The sequence below is a fragment of the Haliaeetus albicilla genome, chromosome 27 (assembly GCF_947461875.1).
Source record: "Haliaeetus albicilla chromosome 27, bHalAlb1.1, whole genome shotgun sequence".
Lineage (NCBI taxonomy): Eukaryota > Metazoa > Chordata > Aves > Accipitriformes > Accipitridae > Haliaeetus > Haliaeetus albicilla.
Window position 1 is genome coordinate 1688546 of NC_091509.1, and position 16446 is coordinate 1704991.

Here is a 16446-nt window from a genome sequence, read left to right on the forward strand (position 1 = left end):
GGTGACATGCGGACTGGTGAATGCTGTCTGATGAACTTTTTTCTCCTGTGTTTTGGCAGGGTGTTGTGGGAGGGTAGTGCTTCACCCTGCTGTCCTTGTGCAGTGGTGGGCACCTATAGCAGCTTCCACAGCCGTTGACGTTGCCATGATGGTTCCTTGATCCTCCTTGGGCAGGATTTGTAAGGGGATGTAGGGAGGTGGGTGTAATCTTTCTGTGCTCGACTCCCTCTACCTGTTTACTTGCACAGTTGGCCTTGGTAGAGATGGTGTGTCCTGTTATGCTTAAGTCATTCAGAGATGTGCACTTACACGCCAAAGCCCACCCAGCTGTGGTTTTCTCTGCTACAAATTCTCCCATGCGGTCGACATTGTGAGTGTGCTTCTGCTTCAGTATTTGTTGTGGTTGTCTGGAAAAAAAATATATATTTGTTGGGACAGGAGTCAGAACTGTCAAGCTCTAATCAAAGAATCTTTACATTCTAATGCACAGCAGTGTTGTTTCCATCTGAGATTGCTTGAAAAGTAAGAAAACATTCAGGGTGAAGTTCAGGCAGCTGGGAAGAGTGTGTCAGACACTGTGCGGCTTTGCAGCCCTCCGTATGCTTTCTGTGCCATTTGTGAGGGAAAGTGAGGATGTGCGAAGGCCTGAGTCATGTTGAGAATGGGGCTTAGAGGTGGGGCATGTTGTTGGGCTGGAGCAGTACCCGGGTGCTGTGGCTTTAATCCTGTGAGTGGCTGAAGTGTGGCCTGGGCATGCGTCATGGGGAGTGTGACCTTGAGTGGGGAAAAGTCTTGCGTGAGGGAAATGGAGATGCTGGTTAGAACATGGTCTGTGTCATTGGGGAAGAAGTGGAGAACGTCCACTTAGCTGGAGATGCCATTGCCCTGGGTGTGGGATAGAGGATGCCAGTAGAAAAGCTCAAGAAGAGGCTCTGCAGACAGTGCTACTTGCCCGGGATCCTTTCAGGGCCTCCAGAATTTCTGCATAGCCTTGTGCCTGTTGTTGTCCTCTTGTGTTTCAATGCAGTGCAAGGGGTTCCTTTGGTTTTCTTCCCTCCTCTTACCAAAACCTCCCATTGTTTTGTTTTCTCTTCTCTCGCATTGGCAATGTGTTGGTAACAGCGGATGAGATGCAGGAGGCGGAATTGTGGCAGGTGTCAGGTTGCAGACATTTGGGCGGTTTGTCATCAGTGTGGGGGATGGCTTTTCCACGCTCTTGAGCTGAGCTTGACATTGACAGAATGTCCTTGGCTTTCAGGTCTCCCTCCCACTCTCCTTGTGATAGAATTGCATAAGGTTTTGCAGAACATGAGTAATTTTTTTGTGTGTCCAGCTTCCCCAGGAATCTCTCATAATGTTAATTGCAAATGTCCCTTCAAGCCATTGTTTCTGCTGTCCTTAAAATGTTTTTTAACTTGAAGAAGCAACCAGTGATTCTACAGCTACGTTGTTCATACTTGAAGAGGATGAGTTTGAGAGGCAGATGTACTTTTGTTCCTGCTTTGTCGTGGTATCTTGCTGTTGAATCAACCGAATGTTGCCAGGATTGTAATGCCTGTAGGTTTGGAGCAGCAAAGCACCACTGCCTGCTCTCGTTGCTTTCCTGCTGCTTCGAGGCACAGCTTGAGTGGGTGGCAGCAAGCACGTATAGAGGAGGGATCACAATCCATGTCATGGGGTGGATGTTTTGGGCATTGAGTGGATGTTGTAAGTAAAAATGCCATGGTGTTACTCTCGTGGCTTTTGTTTGGCTGTGTGCTGGGTGGGTCATGCTATTCCGAGGGAACTAATGCCCCTGGGTACTGAGGTTCTTGCTGTGGTGTTCTGGCAGTGCATGCCTGCCTGAACGGGAAGCAAGAGCTTGCCATTCAGCGTGGCGGTGGAAAATGAGTCTGGAAGAATGGAAGTATATGGAGAGTGCTTGGGAGCTGTGGTTGCCCTGTGCTTTTTCAGCCCTCCTGGAGGGTTGTTGTGCTTGGCTGTGCTGGGTTTGAGTTCCCGAATGATAGACTCGCCTGTGTTGTCTGGACTCTGTGGAGCCTTTTTTTGTAATGAGACATCCCTGTATCTGGGGCTTGTGTTTCAGAGAGTGGTGGATTGTGTTCTGATGAGGCAGAGGTGTTCTTTGCCATTTGATTGCCTCACTCTGTGATTTGCTGGGTCCTTGAGATGGCTGGTATGGCGAAGGGTGTGTTCTTCTTTAGGAAGATAAGGGCAGGTGCAGATTCATAGACTGGAGGAAAACAGGAGGGTCGTTTACTGTATGGAAGGATGGAAGGTGAAAGGGATGAGGAATGAGAGCTCTTGCCAAAGGGCACGTCCGTGCTTCATGGTGAGTGTGGTGTAGACATTTTTAAAACTTCTTGGTAACGTAGAAACGAAACAGAAGATACAAGGATGGAAGTAGAAAAGAATGGGAGGCAAGGATAGGGCAGGACAAAAAAAAAAGGGAGATGAGATGGGATGGAAGAGGAAAAGGAAGAAGGACAGGAAGTAATCTATGCAAGTAAGAAGCAGGCAAGCAAGAAAGAAAACAAAACGAGAAAGAATGAAAGAAAGAATAAACAAGAAAGAAGGAAGAGACAATAGCAGAGATTACCAGCATGCACCAATGTTGTATCGACATGATGAATGGAGTGGAGGACCTCAGCACCTTGGGTACTCAGGGTGCTGTGTAAGGCTTGATGAAAAGTGGTGAGGAAGAGGAAGGAGAGGCCTTGCCTGAAGGGGTGTCCATGCTTCATTGTGAGTGTGTTGTAGCCATTTAGAAATTATTTTGGTGAAGGAGAAAAAGAAAGGAAGATACAATGGCTCGGCTGTTTATGTATAAACAGAAGGGATTAGGAGGCAAAGATGAGGCAGGGCGGGGAAAAAAGGGAAGAGCTAGGGATAGAGCTAAGGAAAGGCAGAAGGAAGAAGAATGAGGAGAAGAAAGGGTAACATAAAAAAGGGAGAAAAGGAAACAGAAAATGGCAGAAGGGAAGGAAGAAGACAAGGAAGGAATTGGTGGAAGTAAAAAGAAAGCAAAGAGGAAGAAAGGAAGGAAAGAAGAGACGATGGAGGAGATGACGAGCACGACGTCACCTGTAGACGCTGAAGAGAGTTGGTCCGTAAGAGCCTCCGCCTTGGTTAGAGTACCGCGCTCTGGCGCTGCAGGCCCGTAATTAGCGCTGCTGGCTCCGTCTTTGACGGTCTCCGCCGCGGCGCCGGAGGCGGCTGGCGAGCTGCCAGCGGGGGTAAAGAAGAGCGAAGGATGGAAGGAGAAGGGAAAGGGGAGTAAAGACTTGGGCACGTCAGGGCAAGAACGAAAAGGAGAAGGAAGAGCAGAAAGAGGACATCGAAGGTGGAAAGAGAAGAAAGCAGAAAGGAGTTGGAAAGAGAAGACGGAAGAGAAAGAAGAAAGAGAAGGAAAATGTCAGAAAAAGAAGAACGCGATAAACGCATACGAAGAGATAACTGAAGGAGGAAGGAAGAAAGGACGAAGGCAAGAGCAAAGACGCGAGGAGGAGGGGAAAAAGAAAGGAAGGGGGCAAAGCAGGAGGAGCACGGAAGGAAGCGAGGCGAGAGGCGGCGGGCTGGCGATGGTGGGGAGCGTGCGAGGCGTCGGAGCAGCACACGGTGTCGCTGCAGGCTCAGAAACGGGGTCGGAGCGGTGAGGCGGCTCCGCCCCGGTGCGGCGGAGAGCCCGGCCGTGAGCGCGGGGGGGCGGGGCGGGGCGGGCAGGAGAGCCGGTGCATCCGGGCGGCGGCGGGGAGCCGTGCGGGGCCCGTGCGGGCGGCGGCGGCGGCGATGGGCGTGTGCTGGGGGCCCGTGGTGCGGGTGCTGGTGCTGCAGGCGGCCTGGGCGCTGGGCGGCGGGCAGGTGCGCTACTCGGTGCCGGAGGAAGCCAAGGCCGGGACGGTGGTGGGCCGGCTGGCGCAGGACCTGGGCCTGGAGGCGGGCGAGCCGGAGGCGCGTCGGCTGCGTCTGGTGGCGCAGGGCCGGCGGGCGAGCGTGGAGGTGAGCGGGGCGAGCGGGGCGCTGGTGGTGAGCTCGCGGCTGGACCGGGAGGAGCTGTGCGGGAAGAGCGCGCCGTGCGCCCTGCGGCTGGAGGTGCTGGTGGAGCGGCCGCTGCGCGTCTTCCACGTGGAGCTGGAGGTGACCGACATCAACGACAACGCCCCGCTCTTCCCCGCCGCCCGGAAAAACCTCAGCCTCGCGGAATTAACCACGGTGCCCGGTTCTCGGTTGCCGCTGGAGGGCGCGTCGGATGCAGATGTCGGAGCCAACGCGCAGCTCTCCTATACCCTCAGCCCCAGCGAGCAATTTTCTCTGGATTTGCAGCGCAGTGAAGAATACCGAGAAACCCTGTTCCTGGTGCTCGTGAAATCTCTGGACCGAGAGACGATGCCTGAGCACCGTTTGGTGTTGTCGGCGAGTGACGGGGGCCGTCCGTCGCTGACGGGCACGATGGAGCTGGTGATCTCGGTGCTGGATGTGAATGACAACGTGCCCCAGTTCAACCAGTCGGTGTACAAAGTGCAGCTGCTGGAGAGCGCTGCAGAGGGGACGCTGGTGGTGCGCGTGAACGCCACGGATCCGGACTTGGGAATATATGGCGAGGTGCTTTATGAAATTGATACTTTTGTGCCTCCCTCGGCCTCAGATGTGTTCAGCATCGACGTGAACAGCGGGGAGATCAGACTGACGGGCGCCCTGGACTTTGAGACAGAAGCGTTGTACGACCTACACGTTAAGGCGAAAGACAAAGGCTCGCCCTCGCTGTCGGGTCACTGCAAGGTGGTGGTGGAGGTGCTGGACGTGAACGACAACGCGCCGGAGGTGTGGGTGACGTCGCTGTCGGTGCCGGTGCCGGAGGACGCGGCGGTGGGGACGGTGGTGGCGCTGCTGAGCGTGTCGGACCGGGACTCGGGGGCGAACGGTCGGGTGCGCTGCGCGGTGTGGCCGGCGGCGCCGTTCGGGCTGGTGGCGACGTTCGCGGGCTCGTACTCGCTGGTGCTGCGGGAGGCGCTGGACCGGGAGCGGGTGTCGGAGTACGAGGTGGAGGTGCGGGCGGAGGACGGCGGGGCGCCGGCGCTGCGCGCCAGCCGCGGGGTGCGGGTGCCGGTGTCGGACGTGAACGACAACGCGCCGGCGTTCGCGCAGGCCGTGTACACGGTGCTGGCGCGGGAGAACAACGCGGCGGGCGCGGAGCTGGCGCGGCTGTGGGCGCGGGACCCGGACGAGGCGGGCAACGGGCGCGTGAGCTACTCGGTGGCGGAGGGCGTCGGCGGGGGCGCGGTGGCGGGCGGGGGGTGGCGGGCGGCGTCGAGCTACGTGTCGGTGGACGCGGAGAGCGGGCGGCTGTGGGCGCTGCAGCCGTTGGACTACGAGGAGGTGCAGGTGCTGCAGTTCGAGGTGCGGGCGGTGGACGCGGGGGAGCCGCCGCTGTGCGGCAACGCCACGGTGCAGCTCTTCGTGGTGGACGAGAACGACAACGCGCCGGCGCTGCTCCCGCCTGCTCCTGCCGGGGGCGGGCCGGGTGGCGGGGCGGCGGGCTCGTCGGGGCCGGGCTCGGGCTCGGGCTCGGGGGCGCTGTGGGCGTGGGCGGCGTGGGGGGCGCCGGCGGGGCAGGTGGTGGCGAAGATCCGCGCGGTGGACGCGGACTCGGGCTACAACGCGTGGCTGCGCTACGAGCTGTGGGAGCCGCGGGGGAAGGGCCCGTTCCGCGTGGGGCTGTACAGCGGCGAGGTGAGCACGGCGCGGGCGCTGGAGGAGGCGGACGGCCCGCGGCAGAGGCTGGTGATCGTGGTGCGGGACCACGGCGAGCCGGCGCGCTCGGCCACGGCCACGCTGAGCGTGTCGCTGGTGGAGGGCGCCGAGGCGGCGCTGGCGGCCGCGGGCTCGTCCTCGTCGGGGGCGGGGCCGCGGCCGGCGGCGGGCGCGGAGGGCGGCGCGGCGGCGGCGGCGGCGGCGACGAACGTGTGGCTGGTGGTGGCCATCTGCGCGGTGTCGAGCCTGTTCCTGCTGGCGGTGGTGCTGTACGGGGCGTCGCGGTGGGCGCCGCGGGCGGCCGTGCTGTCGGGGCCCGGGCCGGCGACGCTGGTGTGCGCCAGCGAAGTGGGGAGCTGGTCGTACTCGCAGCGCCAGAGCCGGAGCCTGTGCGTGGCGGAGGGCGCGGGCAAGAGCGACCTGATGGTTTTCAGCCCCAACTTCCCGCCGCCGCCCGGCCCCGCGGCGAAGGAGACGCAGCCGGAGGCGCCCGCTCTCGTGGACACGGTCAGTGCCCCCCCCTTGTCGTCTCTCGCCCCTTCCCGTGTCCCTTGTCGCCCGGGCCCTGGGCAGGCGCTGGTGGGAGCCGGGCTCAGCCGCCGGGGCCCGCGGGCGGTGGGGGCTTGGCGGGTGCTTCTTACGGGTGTTCACGGGACGTTGGCGTCCTTGCCGGAGCCCCCGGGCTCTCGCTGTGGCGGAGGAAGCAAGCAAGCAAGCAAGGTGTTGCCGCACCCCGCAGCAGTGGCCGTCCGCAGGTGATCTTTGCTGTTGTGGGTGTGGGCTGTTGTCCCGTGGAATGAAATCCCTGCCGACTGCGATGTGAGGTGCCACGACATCAGCTTTGCGGACGCCCCCCCGGGCTTGCTGGTGCGCAGCATTTCCACCCGAGCTTGCTGAAGGCGTGCCAGACACGCAGGCTGTGGTGGCGACAGTCCCGCGGGCAGTATTTGCTGCTTCTTAGAGTTGCTTTTTGCTGACCGTGCTGGTATCCGCTGTGGTGTCTTGTCACAAACCCTGTACTCGTCCTGATTTGATTCCCTTCTGCGAGAGTTGTGATGGAAGGTGACAGTTGGGTGTTCAGGGTCTTCTCTCCCCGTGGTATAATTTCTGCATTTTTATTCACCCACCGGAGGAGTTTTGAAGGTAGGGAAGGCAATACGTAGTTTTCCTATGTTTTTTTCCCAAGTGCGTTGTAACGCTAGTTGCTAGTGTAAAGTGTTCAGGGAGAGGAGTGTCACCCAACAAGGTAGGTGTTAGAGACGGGAATTTCCTTTTCATTTTGTTGTTTCCAGCATCCCCCCGGTTTTGGTCTCTTGTTTGTGGCCAGAGAAGTCACGTGACATACACTGGTGTGTTTTGATGTTCTTCTAATACTTGAATCAACAGCCTCATGGTTGCAGAAGCCCTGGAAACATGGTTGGGGGAAAAAAATACAACCCAAACCCAAAAATACCAAACAAGCAAAACAAACCCAAACAAAACAAACCCAACAAAACAAAACCCAAACCAGATTCTGCTACGTAGTCAATATCATCTGTTGCAGTGGGGTGCTCATCAACAGTTGGGTTGTTTTTTCAGAGCAAGAAATTGATGCTATTGCCATTTAGAGCTGTCACAATGTCACCTGCAGAAATAGTCTTGCTCTCAGGTCTGCAACATTTCCCTTGGAGATAGCTGAAACATTGTCGACGCGGAAGTCACGGACACTGCACACAATCAATATGATCAAAGCAGATGCCACTTTATTGCCCAAATAGCTTGGTTTATATAAGTATTTTAGTTCCTGCTCATGCGTAAGCCATCTGTTGATTGGTTAACATATGCTGTCCACGCGCCTAAAACAATAATTTGATAGGATAAGGCCTTCTGATCATGCGAATGGTTCCCTCCGCCTGTATCTTGTCTTGTGTCCTGCTTTCAGCCACGTAGGCCCAACTTTGTTCAGCTTTTTGTGCTTATTTCATCAAACTTTGTAGCAACAGTTAGCCTTGTTCTACTTTTCGTGCTTGCTTCATCAAACTTGTAGCAACAGTTAATCTTCGCTACGTCCTTGAGGCCTGCTGCCTGCAGAGGCCTCTGGCTCACGGAATAATCAGTTCCATTGTGCCTGGATTGTTCGCTATATGTCCGTTGTTTTCCAAATATCCCACAAAACATTGCCAGACAGGACGGCTCATCAGCAGAGAGTTTGCCGATGCTGTGTATGTGATACGTCTGTGTGTTTTCTGCAGTGGTCTCATTGATGGGAAGCATAAGCAAAAGTCGGATGGAGCCGGGAAAGGAAACTGTGGCATGTCGTGGAGGTGATTCTGGCACTAGCATTGAGCAGGGCCTGGGCATTTCCTGATGTGAAGGGTGATTCTGAGCAGTGGGAAGACTTGTCTGTGGGAACCGGAAATTCTTGGGAATTCCATGGCCTATGCTCTAAGAAGACAAGAATGAGAGATGTGTGCTTTTCTTGAGAACGCATATTAGAGAGTGGGGAGCGGAGGCTGCCTAGAGGAGAGCATGAGGCAGGATGGGCAGAGAGTGTTTTTGCCCAGGATTCTTTTCCAGGCTGCAAGAATCTGGAGCTGGAGGTCTTCTGGGTCTTGAGATAGTTAGATGGTATTGAAACGCCCACAGTGTTGTACGACTCTCTGCCAGCAGAGACAGTCCCTTGTGCTGCTGCCTGCTTGCTGTAGGCAATGTGTTGGTAGGAGGGGGTGACATGCAGACTGCTGAATACTGTCTGATGAACCTTTTTGCTCCTGTTTTGGGAAAGACGTTGTGGGAGGGTAGTGTTTCAACCTGCTGTCCTTGTGTAGTGGTGGGCATCTGTAGCAGCTTCCACAGCTGTTGATGTTGCCATGATCGTAGAATCACAGAATGGTTTGGATTGGAGGGGACCTTAAAGATGATCTAGTTCCAAACCCCTTGCAATGAGCAGGGACATTTTCCAGTATATCAGGTTGCTCAAAGCCCCATCCAACCTGGCCTTGGACACTTCCAGGCAAGGGGCATCCACAGCTCCTCTGGGAACCTGTTCCAGTGTCTCACCACCCTCCCAGCAGGTAATTTCTTCCTAGTATCTAATCTAAAACTACCCTCTTTCAGTGTAAAACCATTACGCTTCATCTTATCACTACACTCCCTTGTAAAAGTCCCTCTCGATCTTTGGGGTATGCCCCCTTTAAGTAGTGGAAGGGCACTATAAGGTCTCCACGGAGCCTTCTCTTCTCCAGGCTAAACAACCCCAAGTCTCTCAACCTGTCATAGGGGAGGTGCTGCAGCCCCCTGCTCATCTTTGTGGCCCTCCTCTGGACCTGCTCTAGCAGGATCATGTGTTTCTTATGCTGTGTGCCCCAGAGCTGAACAGAGTACTCCAGGTGGGGTATTACAAGAGCAGAGTAGAGGGAGAGAATCGTCTTCCTCAACCTGCAAGCCACACTTCTTTTGAATGCCGCCCGGGACATGATTGGCTTTCTAGGCTCTGAGCACACTTTGCGGGCTCATATTCACATTTTCATCCACCTGTACCCCCAAGTCTGTGTCCACAGGGCTGCTCTCAATCCACTCATTGCCGGGGCTGTATCCACGATTGGGATTGCCCCGACCCAGGTGCAGGACCTTGTGCTTGGCCTTGTTGAACTTCATGAGGTTTGCACGGGCCCAGCTCTCAAGCCTGTCAAGGCCCCTCTGGATGGCATCCCTTCCCTCTGGAGTATAAACCGCAGCACTCAGCATGGTGTCATCTGCAAACTTGCTGAGGGTTCACTCAATCCCACTGTCCATGGCCCCGACAAAGATGTTAAGTAATACTGTTCTCCATACAGGTCCCTGAAGGACACCACTCGTTGCTGATCTCCACCCAGACATTCAGCTGTTGAACGCAACTGTTTGAGTGTGACCATCCAGCCAATTCCTTATCCACCAAATGGTCCACATGTCAAATCCACGTCTCTCCATTTTAGAGGCAGGGATGTAGTGTGGGGCAGTATCAAATGCTTTGCACAAGTCCAGGTAGGTGATGTCAGTCATCTTCCCTTATCCACCAATGCTGTAACCCTGCAATAGAAGACCACCAGAAATTTGTCAGGCATGACTTGCCGTTAGTGAAGCCACGTTGGCTGTCACCAGTCACCCCTCTGTTTTCCATGTGCCTTAGCATAATTTCCAGGAGGATCTGCTTCACAGTCTTGCCGGGCACAGAAGGGAGACTGGCTGGCCTGTAGTTGCCCAGGTCTTCCTTTTTTTCCCTTTTGAAAAAAGGGGGTTATATTTCCCCTTTTCCAGTCACTGGGAACTTCACCAGTCTGTCATGACTTTTCAAATATGAGGGATAGTGGCTTGGCAACTTCATCTGCCAATTCCCTCAGGACCCTCAGATGTACCTCATGAGGTTCCATGGACTTGCGCACATTCACAGTCTCCAACCTCATCTTCTTCTACGGTGGGCAGTACTTCATTCTCCCAGCTGAGGTTTGCTGTTGTGGGTGTGAATTGTTCTTCCGTAGAATAAAATCACTGCCGATTGCGTTAGAGGTGCCACACCACCAGCTTTGCAGATGCTCTTGCTTGCTGGCGTGTAGCATTTCCACTCAAGATTGATGAAGAGCGGCGAGACATGCAGGCTGTGGTGGTGGCAGGCCCCAGGCACTATTTTCTGCCATTTCCGTTGCTGACTGCTGACTGTGCTTGGATGGGATGTGCTTTCTTGTCACAATCTCTGTCATCCTCCTCTTTGATTGTCCTCTGGAAGAGACATGATGGAAGGTGACAGTTGAGACTTCAGGGTTTTCTCTTCCCATGGTGTAATTTCTCCATTTTGGTTGGCTGACCAGAGTCATTATGAAAGTAGGGAAGGCAATGCGGGCTTTTCCTATGTTTTTTTTCCAACTGTGTTGTCAGCCTAGTTCATAAGATAAATTTTTCAGGGAGAGAGGTGTGACCGAATAAGGCAGGTGTTAGAAATGGGAATTTTCTTTTGCTGGTCCCCCTTTTCCCCCAGGTTGTGGACTACGTTCCTCACCAGTGAAGTGTCATGACATATGCTGGCCTGTTTTGATGTTCTTTCAATATTTGGATCAGCAGCGACAACCTTAAAGAATCCACGTAAGCCTTCTTTTCAACCCCCAAACCCCAACCATCCCCAAATTGTCCGACACGTTAGACCTCATCCATGGCAGTGATGTGCTCATCAGCATTTGGGTTGCTCTCTCACAGCATGAAATCAATGCCCACTACCATTAGAGCTGTCCCGATATCATGGGTTTAGGAAAGGCGGGTCCTGCTTGACTAAGCTGATCTCCTTCTTTGACAAGATGACCCGCTTAGTGGATGAGAGAAAGGCTGTGGATGTTGTTTGCCTGGACTTTAGTAAAGTCTTTGTCACCGTTTCCCACAGGGTTCTCCTGGAGAAACTGGCTGCTCCTGGCTTGGGCGGGTGTCCTGTTTGCCGGGTAAACAACTGGCTGGCTGGCTGGGCCCAAAGAGTTGTAGTGGAGAGAGGTAAATCCAGATGGCGGCCGGTCACAAGCAGTGTTCCCCAGGGTTCATTCTTGGGGCCAGTTCTGTTTAATATCTTTATCAGTGATCTGGATGAGAGAGTCGAGCGCACCCTCAGTAAGTTTGCAGACAACACCAAGCTGGGCGGGAGTGTTGATCTGCTTGAGGGTAGAGACTGTGCAGAGGGGTCTGGAGAGGCTGGATCAATGGGCCGAGGGCAACTGGATGAGCTTCAAGAAGGCTAAGTGCCAGGTCCTGCATGTGGGTCATAACAACCCAGTGCAAGGCTACAGGCTTGGGGAAGAGTGACTGGAAAGCTGCCTGGAGGAAAAGGGCCTGGGGGTGTTGGTCAACAGCCAGCTGCATGTGAGCCGGCAGCGTGCCCGGATGGCCAAGGTGGCCAATAGCCACCAATAGTATCAGAAATCGTGTGGTCAGCAGGAGTAGGGAAGTGATCATGCCTTTGTACATGGCACTGGTGAGACCACACCTCGAATGCTGTGTTTGGTTTTGGGCCCCTTCACCCCAAGAAAGACATGGAGGTGCTGGAGCGTGTCCAAAGAAGATCACTGAAGCTGATGAAGGCTCTAGAGAACAAGACGTACAAGGAGCAGCTGAGGGAACCGGGGTTGTTTGGTCTGGAGAAAAGGAGGCTGAGGGGAGATCTCTACAACTGCCTGAAAGGAGGTTGTAACTAGGTGGTTGTTGGTCTCTTTTCCCAAGTAGCAAGTGATAGGATGAGAGGAAATGGCCTCAAGTTGTGTCAGGGGAGGTTTAGATTGGATATTAGGAAAAAATTCTCCCCTCAAAGGGTTGTCAAGCATTGGGACAGGCTGGCCAGGGAAGTACTTGAGTCACCATCCCTGGGGATATTTAGAAGACATAGTGCTTAGGGACATGGTTTAGTGGTGGACTTGGCAGTGTTAGGTTAATGGTTGGACTCGATGGTGTGAAGGATCTTCTCCAACATCAATGACACTATGATCATCTCTGGAAATAGTATTGCTCCAAGATGTGTAAGGTTTCCATGTGAGGTTGCTGAAGCACTGCAAACCATGAAGAATAAGCTGCGGAGAGTCTGCTGGACACGGTGTATGCGATAGCATCTGTATGTTTTTCTGTGGTGCTCTCGTTGACAGAAGTGTCCACAAAAGCTGGACTGAAAGGAAAGTGTGGCATGTTCATGGAGGTGATTGTGGGAGTGGCATTGAGTAGTGCCTGGGCATCTCCTGATGTGAAGGGTGACCCGGAGCAGTGGGAAGGCTTGTGTGAGGGAAGTGAAAATCCTTGGGGTGACCATGGGCCACGTCATAAGAAGACAGTTATGGGAGATGATGTGCTTTTCTTGAGGACACATGTTGTAGAGTGGGGAGTGGAGGCTGCCTAGAGGAAAGCATGAGGCAGGAAGGGCACAGAGTGTTTTTGCCAAGGATCTTTTCCCAGGCTCCCAAGGGTCTGGAGTATGAGGCCTTTTGGGTCGTGAGACAGTTACATGGTATCGAAATGCCTACAATGTGATTTGAATTTATGAATATCTCCCACCAGAGACAGTCATTTGTGCTGCTACCTTCCTGACCTAGGCAATGTGTTGGTAAGAGGGCTTGAGACGCAGACTGCTGAATGTTGTCTGCTGATCCATTTCCTGCTTGTTTTGAGCAGGGTGTTGTGGGAGGGTAGCGCTTCAGCCTGCTGTCCTTGTGTAGTGGTGGGCATCCATAGTAGCTTCCACCTCCGTTGATGTTGCCATGATGGTTCCTTGATCCTCCTTGGGCAGGATTTGTAAGGGGATGTAGGGAGGTGGGTGTAATCTTTCTGTGCTCAACTCCCTCTACCTGTTTACTTGCACAGTTGGCCTTGGTAGAGATGGTGTGTCCTGTTATGCTTAAGTCATTCAGAGATGTGCACTTACACGCCAAAGCCCACCCAGCTCTGGTTTTCTCTGCTACAAATTCTCCCATGCGGTTGACATTGTGAGTGTGCTTCTGCTTCAGTATTTGGTGTGGTTGTCTGGAAAAAAAAATATATATTTGTTGGGACAGGAGTCAGAACTGTCAAGCTCTAATCAAAGAATCTTTACATTCTAATGCACAGCAGTGTTGTTTCCATCTGAGATTGCTTGAAAAGTCAGAAAACATTCAGGGTGAAGTTCAGGCAGCCCTCCGTATGTTTTCTGTGCCATTTGTGAGGGAAAGTGAGGATGTGCAAAGGCCTGGGTCATGTTGAGAATGGGGCTTAGAGGTGGGGCATGTTGTTGGGCTGGAGCAGTACCCGGGTGCTGTGGCTTTAATCCTGTGAGTGGCTGAAGTGTGGCCTGGGCATGCGTCATGGGGAGTGTGACCTTGAGTGGGGAAAAGTCTTGCGTGAGGGAAATGGAGATGCTGGTGTCCTGGTTTCAGCTGGGATATAGTTAACTGTCTTCCTAGTAGCTGGTACAGTGCTATGTTTTGGGTTCAGTATGTGAAGAATGTTGATAACACTGATGTTTTCAGTTGTTGCTCAGTAGTGTTTAGACTATAGTCAAGGATTTTTCAGCTTCTCATGCCCAGCCAGGGCACCTGACCCAAACTGGCCAACAGTGTATTCCATACCATGTGACGTCCCATCTAGTTTAGGAACTGGGAAGTGGGGGGGCAGGGATTCGCCGCTCGGGTACTGGCTGGGTGTCGGTCGGCGGGAGGTGAGCAATTGCCCTGCGCATCATTTGTACATTTCAATGCTTTTATTACTACTGTTGTCATTGTATTAGTGTTATCATTATCATTATTAGTTTCTTCTTTTTGTGTTCTATTAAATCATTCTAATCTCAGCCCAGGAGTTTTACTTCTTTTCCTGATTTTCTCCCCCATCCCACTGGATGGGGGGGAGTGAGTGAGTGGCTGTGTGGTGCTTAGTTGCTGGCTGGGGTTAAACCACGACAGCTGGTTAGAAAGTGGTCTGTGTCATTGGGGAAGAAGTGGAGAATGACCACTAAGCTGGAGATGCCATTGCGCCGGGTGTGGGATAGAGATGGCATTAGAAATCCTCAAGAAGAGGCTCCACAGGCAGTGCTACTTGCCCGGGATCCTTTCAGGGCCTCCAGAATTTCTGCATAGCCTTGTGCCTGTTGTTGTCCTCTTGTGTTTCAGTACAGTGCAAGGGGTTCCTTTGGTTTTCTTCCCTCCTCTTACCAAAACCTCCCATTGTTTTGTTTTCTCTACTCTCGCATTGGCAATGTGTTGGTAACAACGGATGAGATGCAGGAGGCGGAACTGTGGCAGCTGTCAGGCTGCAGACATTTGGGCGGTTTGTCATCAGTGTGGGGGATGGCTTTTCCGCTCTCTTGAGCTGAGCTTGACATTGACAGAAAGTCCTTGGCTTTCAGGTCTCCCTGCTACTCTCCTTGTGATAGAAGTGCATAAGGGAGCACTGTGCACTGTGTAGCGTTTTCCAGGCTTTTGCAGAACATGAGTAATTTTTTTTGTGTCCAGCTTCCCCAGGAATCTCTCATAATGTTAATTGCAAATGTCCCTTCAAGCCGTTGTTTCTGCTGTCCTGAAAACGTTTTTTATTTTGAAGAAGCAACCAGTGATTCTACCGCTAAGTTGTTCATACCTGAAGAGGATGAGTTTGAGAGGCAGATGTACTGTTGTTCCTGTTTTGTCATGGTATCTTGCTGTTGAATCAACCGAATGTTGCCAGGATTGTAATGCCTGTAGGTTTGCAGCAGCAAAGCACCACTGCCTTCTCTCGTTGCTTTCCTGCTGCTTCGAGGCACAGCTTCGAGGCAGCAAGCACGTATGGAGGAGGGATCACAGTTCATTTCATGGGGTGGATGTTTTGGGCATTGAGCAGATGTTGTTTGTAAAAATGCCATGATGTTGTCCTCGTGGCTTTTGTTTGGCTGTGTGCTGGGTGGGTCATGCTATTCCGAGGGGACTAATGCCCCTGGGTACTGAGGTTCTTGCTGTGTTGTTCTGGCAGTGCATGCCTGCCTGAACGGGAAGCAAGAGCTTGCCATTCAGCGTGGCGGTGGAAAATGAGTCTGGGAGAATGGAGGTATATGGAGAGTGCTTGGGAGCTGTGGTTGCCCTGTGCTTTTTCAGCCCTCCTGGAGGGTTGTTGTGCTTGGCTGTACTGGGTTTGAGTTCCTGAACGAGAGACTCGCCTGTGTTGTTTGGACTCTGTGGAGCCTTTTTTTTAATGAGACATCCCTGTATCTGGGGCTTGTGTTTCAGAGAGTGGTGGATTGTGTTCTGATGAGTGTCGTGGTTTCGGCCCAGCCGGTAACAAAGTACCACGCGGCCGCTCGCTCACCGCCCTCCCCCCAGCTATGGTGGGTTGAGGGAGAAAATATAAAGACAGGCTCATGAGTCGAGAGAAGTGATCACTCATCACTTACGGTCACGGGTAAAAGACAGGCTTAGTTTGGGGAAGAAACGAAATCAATTTAATTGACTACAAGTCAAATCAAAACAAGGATTATAGGAAGTAAAATCAAATCTTAGAACACCTTCCCCCCACCCCCTTCCTCCTTCGCGGCTCAACCCCACTCCGGTTTCTCTCTACCCCCTCCCTCTGGCGGCGCAGGGGAACAGGGGATGGGTGTTGGGGTCAGGTTGCCACACCTTGTCTCTGCCACTGCTTCCTGCTCACGGGGGAGGACCCCTCACTCTTCCCTTGCTCCACCGTGGGGTCCCTCCCACGGGAGACAGTCCTTCACGAACTTCTCCAACGTGAGTTCCACGGGCTGCAGTTCCTCACAAACTTCCCTGGCGTGGGTCCTTTCCGCGGGCCGATCTTCAGCCACGCACTGCTCCAGTATGGGCTTTCGGATGGAGTGACGGCCATCTTCAGGGGCATGTGCTCCCCTGCTCACCTCCACGGGCTGCAGGGGGACAGCCTGCCGTCTCACGACGGGCTGCAGGGGCATCAACGTCCTCAGGCGCCCCTCCTCCCCCTCCTTCACTGACCTCGTTATCCACAGAGGTGTTCCTCTCACATTCCAATACCCCCACTCACTGCAGGTTCCCCTTCTTTAATACCTTCTCCCAGAGGCGCTACCACCGTCACTGATTGGGTCGGCCTGGGCCAGAGGAGGGTCCGGCTTGGAGCCGGGGGACCTTCTAGCAGCTTCTCACAGGAGCCACCCCTGTCACCCCCTCCCCTGCTAGCAAAAACCCCCATGCCACACAAACCCATAACAGATGAGGCAGAGATGTTCTTTGCCAT

General features: G+C 53.7%; 1 protein-coding gene across 1 annotated transcript; it reads left to right on the forward strand.

The window, feature by feature from the left end:
- Window positions 1-2675: 2675 nt before the first annotated feature.
- LOC138682247 (protocadherin alpha-2-like) lies at window positions 2676-6510 on the forward strand. Its single transcript, XM_069772272.1, has one exon. It carries the CDS (start codon window positions 3790-3792, stop codon window positions 6508-6510), a length of 2721 nt encoding a protein of 906 aa, XP_069628373.1. The 5' UTR covers window positions 2676-3789.
- The last annotated feature ends 9936 nt before the right edge of the window (window positions 6511-16446 follow it).

Excerpts from the sequence above, each read along its gene's own strand:
- LOC138682247 (XM_069772272.1), top strand. The coding sequence starts at position 3,790 with ATGGGCGTGTGCTGGGGGCCCGTGGTGCGGGTGCTGGTGCTGCAGGCG.